Below are 9,502 nucleotides of genomic sequence, written 5' to 3'. Positions count from 1 at the left end.
CGGGCCGCTGCCCCGCTGCCCTCCGCGCCTTTCCCCTCAGCCCAGCTCCCTGCCGGCCCTTCCCGGGGAGCGCAGCCCCCGCCGCCCTGCCTTTCTCGTGCCCGGCGTGCGGGGGCCGCAACCGGCGCTGTCTGTGCTGTGCCGCAGGGAGAAGGGCCCGCGGCGCTACGGCAACATCATGATCGACCCGAGAGTGGTGCGCGGAAACGCTTTGTCCATTCGCCTCCTACCGGAGGTATGGGGCTTTTTTAGTGTGGATCATACTACAGTTTTGTGGGAAAGTCATAGGGAGGGCAGCAAAGCTGTTCCTGATTTATAATTTTAACTACCGAAGCTGTAATTTTACTTCCAATGTTTCACGTAGTCACAGGCTCTCCAGTTAAACTAGCCTCTAACTGTTTCCAGCTCATTCTTAAAGCATGTAGTTTCATATGAACTTGTGCAGTTCTGATTTTTTCCCTCCCTTTGAGTACTCGATTCCTTCATTTTCCTTCTCCATTTCTTTAGTGTAATGGTCCTGAGCACAAGTCATTACTGGATAATCTGTTATCATATGCAAGGTGTCATCAGGGAGAATTGCAGCTCCTGGGAAATTGAGTCGTGGGGTAGAGTTTGGTTTTTCCTACCATAGAAGCAGAGCTAAATGGTCCAGCTGTATGCAAAAGCTGCTTGTGAGGATGCCAAAGTATTTTGTTTGTATTACTGCTATATACAATAGTATACGATAGTAAATCATGGAATCTTAGAATGGTTTGGGTTGAAAGGGGTCTTAAAGATCATCTAGTTCCAACCCCCTGCCATGGGCAGAGATACCTTCCACTGGTCGAGGTTGCTCAGAGTCCCACCCAAATGTGATACTTTGTTTTCAGAGAATATTTCTACATAGATAATTTGATCATATATGAACTTAAAGCAGTCTGTATTTTTTAAAGCTACTGTTGAAAATAGCTTTGTGTTGTTCAGTAGCTGTTTCTTAGAGTGAATTTTATGTAAGTTTTGTTTAAGAAGTTCAAAACTGATGTTTATCTCAATCCATAGGTAGAGTACTGAATAGAAAAGTTATTGTGAGTTTCTTTTGTTTCATCAGCAATAATTGGTCCTATAATTTTTATCTAGCAAACAATTCTGTTCATAATATGATAACTGGACGTAAGTCCATTTGACCTCTCAAAATTTGAAAACTCTTACTTGTCAGAAAAACCCACACCATTTTAATATACTTTATCTTACAAAGTTCTGTATACAATATTTACTTTCACATAACAAATTAATTAATTAATTACTCAGTGTGAGATGCCATTATTATGTGCCTGTAGGCAGCTAGCATTACTTACTAATTTCATGCCATACAGTCTTTAAGTCAACTGAAAATATGGGGACAGGACCCAGTAAAGTAAATCCAAAATACTAGATAGCTAGCATTAAAATCAAAGAGCAACCTTCATTTTTCTGTAGAGGCAATTGAGTATCATTTTCAAGTACAAAGTTTATTCTGTTTTGTGGGTGTTTTTCTTCTTCACCCCTGCTCAGAGTACCCAGCCCAGTACCCCTGAGGTTAAAAAGCAGAGGAAAGCACAGAAAAAATTACTGGCCAGAAAGCTTACACACGTGCAAATCCGACCAGGAACGCCAGAGCCTGTGGAAGGCAGAGAACATGTTCATGTGCAGACAGGTAGAAGGCTGCCTTTTTTTCATATCTGTCTGAAAACAAAAACTTGCTGATCTATATTCACTTGCTAAATTGAAGATGAAGTTGGATACAAGGATAAGTTTAAATCATAGAATGCTGGAATCAGAGGTTCTAAACTTGTTAATTAGTGACATTTTCCCAGAAGGTCTGTTTTTCAGTGTACATTCTTGAACATTAATCAAGACTTCTTCATATATTTCCATTTTCAGTATAATCAGAGAAGTTTCATATATGCTTAAAATTGAAGGTTTTAAAACTTTTGCTTAAGGTGAACTACTGACCTATGCAGCAAACTGACCTGTGTTTTGAGAGGCCTTTTTTTAAACTTTATAGATAACATTTTATTGCACTCTTTGGATGTAATTCAGAATGTAGAGTCATCAAAAACAGTTGAGAGATAAAATAAAAAGAATCCCACTTTGAGTATTCATTGTGCTTTTGTTTCTAGAACTGTATTTGGAAGAGATTAGTGATCGGATAATAGAGGTTGATGGAGAGTGTCAAACAGATGAATTTTTGGACAGACCACCCACTCCACTCTTCATACCAGCCAAAACAGGAAAAGATGTGGCCACACAAATAGAAGAAGGGGAGGTATGAAGTCAGGTCCACAAGTGCCGTCAAAATATATCTCCCATACAAAACACATTTTTGATACAAAATTGAAATAGAAACAGAAAGGAACTAATCCTCACAGAACATGCAAAAAAACCCCAAACCCAACTCACCAATGTCTGCTTTGAGGTTAAGTGTAAAATTAAGGAAGATGTGTCTCCATGTGCACTGGTTCTGCTGCTTTCAGCTATGAACTACAGTGTTGAGAAATGCTCTCTTCTGTAAAACGTGTCCAGCCCAAGAAGGGACTGGGAACACAGAAATAGGGTCCAGGGAAGTGCTTGGCAGTCCGCACAGGGGCTGTGGGAGGGTGTGTGGTGTCTCACTCCAGCCCACTCACTACTTAGCCCCCAGCAGCACTCATGATTCTCTCTGCCTTAGCTGACACTGGTCCCCCACCTGCACCTGCATTTATCCAGCCGGACTTCAGTACAAGGGCTTTTTTATCCTTTTTCTCCTTGCCAATCCTTGTTAAGAGTAATTGTGATCAAGGGACATTTATCTCTGTTTTTCTGACTCCCATCCTCAGTTGTTTGACTTTGATATTGAAGTTAAGCCGATCCTGGAAGTGTTGATTGGGAAGACAGTTGAGCAGGCTTTGCTGGAAGTCATGGAGGAAGAAGAGCTGGCCCAGCTGTGGTCCCATCAGCGTGCCTTCGCAGAGCTGCGTAATGCAGAGTTGGCTGAATTGCAGCGCTTGGAAGAGCAGGATAGGCGAATCAGAGAGGAGAAGGTAAGCCTTCCTCAGGGCAAGGCCTGTCTAAATGATGTCAGAAGGGAAAAAAACATTTCCAGTGCGGAACGACAAGCTGTGATATAAGCTGGGTATGCCCAAAAGGGTACTGTCAGCTTTGATATACCTTAAAGCATTTTGGTGACATACAGCTGCACTCTGCCACTTGCTCTCGTACAACAGCACCACACCGTTGTGTTTACTTGGAGCAGTCATACTTGAGTGACCTGGTGTAGTTGGACACCTGGTCAAAAGGCCAAACCCAACAGCATTTTCTTCTGTACCTGGTGCAGCTGTTTCTTAAGCCTTTTCACTATAATAACTAAACAAATGGAGTGCTTGGAATTAAGAGAGACACCTAGTCTTTCACACCCAATGCATGCACTACTCTGTGTGCACATGTACATCTCAAGATCGCCAAGTATTATGCTATATTAATAATATTTAGTAAATAGGAATAAACAGAAAAGGCAAGACTTAATTACTTACTATTCATCAGCTTTGTATAATTGTGTGTTCTAATGTTTTCCTGAACTAATTTGAGTTTTAATCTTTTTGTACATGAAATAGGATATAATATTGGAAGATGAAAAGTTTGGGAAATACTTATCCAACTTCATCACATTCCAAGGCCAACAAACAGCTTGATCTGCAATAATAAAGCAAAAAGTCATGAGATTAATGTGTACTAAGGCATCAGAAAAGGGTTTCATTTGGCCAGCTGTGATGCCTTTATTTTATAGACTTGCCATAATCAGAAAAAGAATACTACAGAAATGTGTTTCCCTGTAATTTGGGGGTATTTTAATACTCCATAAATAAAGTACAAGCTTGCTTTCAAGCACTCTTTAATGAAATCTTTAGTGAAAGTCAGAGGCTGCAAATACCAGGTAGAGATCATAATTACCTGTACTTTTGACTACCTTTTTTATTTATGAGACACACACTGTGATAATTCTTCAAAATCTAGATCAAAGGAGTCACAGCTGAAGGCCTCTAAGTTTTACATGCATAATTGCCTTGACAGGAACGTCGCAGACTTGAGCACCTGGAAAAGCTGAGGAAACAGAAAGAGACTGCAGAGAAAGTTGCAGCTTGGGCATTCGCTCAGCGTTACCTGGCTGATCTCATTCCCTCAGTCTTCAACAATCTTCATGCCAGTGGATTTTTTTATGACCCTATAGAAAGAGGTTTGTTTTGTTTTTTTCTTTTTAAATATGTGAGCAAGGTAATATAAAGCTCAAAACAACCATGAAACACAGCATATTGTCCTATTATTTAGAATAATGTCATAAGACTTTATTAATTTACATTTGTGGCTGAACTCATAGTTTTAACACAAACATTATTGATCATCTGTACAAATAGTGAAGAATAAGTGAGAGCTGACAGTGTGACAAAGAGAAGAGCTGCTTTGGAACTGGAGAGAAATAAATGGGTGGTTAGGATTGGGAGAGAGAGAGATCCAAATTGAAGTACATGTATTTTTATAGAACAGACAAATCAGTTTGCCATTCTGAATATTTTGTAATGATTATCAGAACAAAGGAGAAATTAGTCAATTAGAATTGGGCCCAGAAAACAATTTTGGAGTTGTATATCAGTGGCTTCCAAGCCGCTAGAATCAGCAGCACTTCTTATGAGCTACCTTGCTCCATCCCACTTCACCAGTCTCCACATGGGCACAGACCACAGCTTGGGAATGGTTACATTCTCGCTAGGATAAATCATGGGGTCAATGCAGAAACTGAGTGTGGTTTTCAACCAGGGCAGGCTTTGGGATCACAGTGTACAAATAGTATCATTTGAGAAATACACGGGTAAGCAAGAACTCCTTAGTCAGAGAGAACAAATGCTTTCAACAGACCAGAAGCCAAATGTCTTTGGAAAGTGAGGCAGGAAATGTTATTCTCCTGACTTGTTCAGGATAGTTATTTGGATCTCACTAGAACATGGCTGTGTATCTCATCTCTTCTGAGCCCTTCAAGTGTGCCAGACCTCTTTGAAAACAACTGCAGTTGAGAGGACTCTGCTCTGAGTCTGTAATGATGATGAACCTCAGTAAGAGAGGTTGGAGGTAAGAAACCAAACATCATCTGAGAGATTTTGTCTGACTCTTACAGAATAAGTGCCTTTTGGCAGGGGGGGTTCATCCCTTAATTGTCATAGCAAATAAAAACAGCCACCAAGTCCTGTTGGTCATCCTTTATAAAGTGATGTTTTCTTTTTGTTTCTTCCTGCTAAATTCTTACAGATATTGAGACAGACTTCCTTCCATGGCTGATGTCAGAAGTGGAAGAAACACTACAGAGGAAGGTTCTGGGAAGGATGATGCTTGACTGTAAGTTACCAAATCCTGGAATGTAATCTGGGCTGCCTGATGTTCTTGATTGTTTTTTTGCTGATCAGAACAAATGTCACATTTATATGGTCACTGTGGGTTAAGGTAGTGATGCCTTAAGAGGCCTCCTAGACACAGACTGGACAGGAGTAAAAGAATAAAATAGGTATTTATTTGAAAAGCCTTCAAAGGTACACCCTGGGAGCCACAGGCTATTGCCAAAAATGAACCCCAAGATGGACGACAGGTCACGAGTTCTTCACACCTTTATAGGTTTGGTTCATTTGCATATCAGGGTTAATTCTCCAGTTAAAGCTTCAGTTCAATGATGTAATTTCCCCTCTGCTGGCCCCCCTTAGAAGCTCTTTGGATTATACTTTTTGGGCCTAGGATGGTCTGGGTGACCTTGGAGAGCAGGCCTGGAGAGGCTTTGTTATGTCTACCTAGCACAAGTGAGCAGAAACTAGCAAGCTACAAGAAACCTCAGAGTTACACTCTAGGCAGTACAGAATCAGGAAAATATAAAAGTTAAAACCTAGGCATCAGTAGGAGGTGACATTTTAGGAAAAGCTCCAAGTACCCATGGCTTTTTGTGTTGGGGGTTTTGTTTATTTGTGTTTGTTTGTTGGTTTGGTTTGGGTTTTTTGCTATATTAACATCTTTTAATACTGGAAAACTACTACTACATACAAGTAGGTAACTGATACTCAGCTGAAACAATGGAAGTGTCAGTCATGCTGCACTATCCACTCTCTTCTGGCTTTATACTGTTTGAGATGTGTTAATGCTGGGAGATACAACACATATGTCAGGACCAGAATGGTTAAAGAACACAATTGTTTTTTTCTGCTATAAAGCTTCTACTTCCTCTGTGTTACCCAGCCACCACTGCTGTAGTGTTCTCTGTAGTGCACCTGCATGTGCTAGTGGCAACCGAAAAACCCACCTTGTGTACTGCCACATATATACCATGAAAGTCTCTTAATCTGCTTGTGTAAGCTCCCAGGGCTATGGATTATTCTCCTGCATGAAAGGAGGATGATGGCAGGCCATGGTTGACTAAAAAGTGAGGTGACCAATATTTTTCATCAAAACAAGGGCTTACCTCCTTATCAGTCAATAATCATGTCCTTGCTTTTGAAATAGATTGAAATATCAGTCTTCTTTTGGGCTAGTTCAAACTAAATATTTGGGCTCTTTTATTAGTTCAGAGGCTGTAGTTGAAACACCTGAAAAACCTGGACTCTGTCTTGTGTAGAAGCACAAAAGTATGGTGTATGTGTGCCCAGCAGTGTGCTCCTAGATCAAACCACTTTTTACAGTTGCATCTTCATTCCTATAGTTTTCCTCTTGCTGGGATTTTGGGTTTGTGTTACAATTGTGTTTGCTTCCTTTGGGTTTATTGTTAGTTTAATCAGGACCCTGAACTTTATTTTTTAAGGTATAATATGATTTGGACAGTTACAGCTTGTCTGTTAGGTATTTTATGCTGATACATGTGCCAGTAAGTACACTCAAGGATCACTTCTTCATGTAGCTCTTCAGAAGGAAGGGAAATTTCTCTTATTTTAAGAAAAAAATAGTCTGAGTACTGAATAAACATCCTAAGGAGAACGTTGCTGCAGGATACAGTATTGATGAGAATATCTATAATTTTCTTGTTAAATCTGTTTAAGTTTTTAACCAGATATCATTGTCTTGCTCCAGTCCTAAGACATACCTGGGGCAGGCCAGTAAGTAATGTAAGCAGCCCATTTGCTATTTATCATCCATATTTCCTGACTTATACCCACTCACCCACTGTAGAGTAAACATCATCTCTGCAAAAGGAACTGTAAATCATATTCCTCAAATTTTGTAGAGGATATTTAGTGGCTTCTATATCCTCTTATGTAGAAACATAGGGAAAGTCTCTAAAGATCCATTTTTAACCTATTTGAATGAAGACGGCCCAAAACATCACCTTGTGTGTAACGTGACTAGTCCTTGTTTGTGGGGGGGTGACCTGCTCTGGGAGCAAGAAGCAACTGTGAGGAAATCAACAAAAATATCCAAGTGCACTCTTCCAAATTACTGCTGTGAGTGTAAACCAATCATTTGGCTACAGCAGCTGAAATGTTTTTTCTCAATTAGGTATTCCTTCATTTTTAGAGTTACTTCAGGGTTCTTTCTCTATGTAAGGATTTATAGGTCAGTAATGTATTAAAAAATCTCAAATTATAGGGTTTTTCCTCCATGTTTGTTAATGGTGGCTATCTCTGTTTCAGCCTTGATTCGTGTGGTGGTTGAAAAACGCTTAGATGAATTTAGCCATCCACCTCCATCTGATCAGACAGAGGCACCTGCTGAAGAGCCCAGGGCAACAGATGCAGCTCCCCAGGTGTCTGGTGAGGCAGATGCTGCTGACCAACCAATTGCAGAGAAAGAAGAGGCTGACCAACCTGTTGCTGAGGAATAGCCTTCAGATTCCACCTCTTCTCAGTTAGAATAATCAGGTCAAGAAGGAGCACTGGATTAGGAAACTGAGTGACAAACAGGCAAGTCATCAAGTAAATGGAGACCAATGGCTTAGAAACAAGGAATTAATTCCTATCTATTTACAGGTATTGTGCCCTAGTCATGCTGAAGGATTAACCTAAGCAACAGTAGAGCATTAAAACATGTTTTCCATATGCTGGAATTGCTGACTTCAGGCTGTAAGAATCAAGAGAGAAGATACTAGTGCAATGAATGGCAGGGAAATTTTGTCTCCTTTTACACAATCCAATCCATCAAAAACCTGGGAGGTTTATGGTTGGAAAGAAATGCTGTCCCACAGCCTGTGCTAGAAGGTTGTGAGAAGGATGTTGAGCGCATCATAATAACCTTTGCAAGTGCTTTGATAACGTTCTTGGAAGAATATTTCCTTGCTTTCCTTATTTTGAAAGGTAGTTACTACAGCAATTAAATAAACTGCTTTTCACTCGTGTTAGTCTTTCCTTTCCTCACACAAACTTGAATGGACATCTCAGCAGTCAATAGAGCCAAAGCAGCTGTTCCTCAGGCTTGTCAGGTTCAAAGAGTTACCCGCCCCTGGGAATTTCTGCCTGCGCAAAATCCTCCTTAGCATCCTCTCTTAGAGCCCCTCCTGGAGGTGAGGGGCTGGAACTACATGCTAAGTCCAGTCTCGGTTTTCTTTGTAATCGTTCTTTCCTGCCGCTTCACTGGAAGCAGTACCAGACATGACTGACAAAATGTGCCTTCACTGCCACGTGTAGTTAGTTGTCTGTTCACAGGCCAATTCCACAGGTGGGGCAGTCCCCCTCACAGAAGTACATCTGTGCTACTTTGCAGCAACACCGTTTCCTTGCTGGGTCAGTGTTCCCAGGAGCAGCTGTCCCCGGCAGGCAGGTAGGGCCGCAGGGTGGACAGCTCTGCGCCCACGGTGGCACGGGGGGTGCACGGGGGTCTGCAGCTCCTGGGTGTGCGTGCAGGGGGGAGCGGAGAGAGGCCAGAGGGAGCTGGCGCTGCAGGCACTAGAGGGCAGGACAGCCCACGGCAACCCGGCTGGAGAAACGGGTGGAAAGACACTGCTGGCGTCACCTATTGCACGTTGCACACCCTGCACTAGCGACACCCATCTCAACTTCCCTCCTCTGCTAAACCCCAATGGTGTCGAACTTTTGCAAAATTTTCTCATTTATAACGTGAGGAGCCAACTTTTGAATCAGCCGGTGCAGTCCACACTGGCTCATAGAATGATAGAGTAGTTTGGGTTGGAAGGGGCCTTACAGATGATCTAGTCCAACCCCACCCCTGCTATGAGCAGGGACACCTTTCACTAGGTCAGGTTGCTCAAACTCCCATCCAGCTTGGTGGTAACGGAAAAGGTGGGATCATCTCCGCGGGGATGACCCGTGAGAGTACCAGAAGAAACAGCCACTGATCGCTTCAGGGGACGTGCACCCACTGCCCTCCCCTTCGGCCTGGGGGGTGCGAGTCTGCAACTGAACCCCAAGTCAAGGAAGTAAAGCCGGGACGTGTGTGCAGGACATTCTAAGTCCTGTGAAGTGCCTTCCTAGGAAGTTGTTAACCACCAGCAGTGCAGGTCACGGCGTTCTGTGGATCCTCACCAGTACGGCCA

The 9,502-nt window shown here is 42.2% G+C and overlaps 1 protein-coding gene across 1 annotated transcript; it reads left to right on the top strand.

Moving 5' to 3' along the window:
• Window position 1: 1 nt before the first annotated feature.
• RSPH3 (radial spoke 3 homolog) lies at window positions 2–8,346 on the top strand (the record flags this gene model as incomplete). Its single annotated transcript, XM_017737198.1, has 7 exons — window positions 2–235; window positions 1,531–1,672; window positions 2,139–2,284; window positions 2,835–3,038; window positions 4,066–4,228; window positions 5,293–5,379; window positions 7,647–8,346. Coding segments are annotated over 7 exons (1,167 nt in total), but the record flags the coding sequence as incomplete, so codon positions are not given.
• Between the last annotated feature and the right edge of the window lie 1,156 nt (window positions 8,347–9,502).

This window comes from Corvus brachyrhynchos, unplaced genomic scaffold (assembly GCF_000691975.1).
Source record: "Corvus brachyrhynchos isolate BGI_N302 unplaced genomic scaffold, ASM69197v1 scaffold6, whole genome shotgun sequence".
Taxonomy (NCBI): domain Eukaryota; kingdom Metazoa; phylum Chordata; class Aves; order Passeriformes; family Corvidae; genus Corvus; species Corvus brachyrhynchos.
Note: the sequence above shows the minus strand (reverse complement) of the source record. Positions and strands in the feature narration are given on the sequence as shown.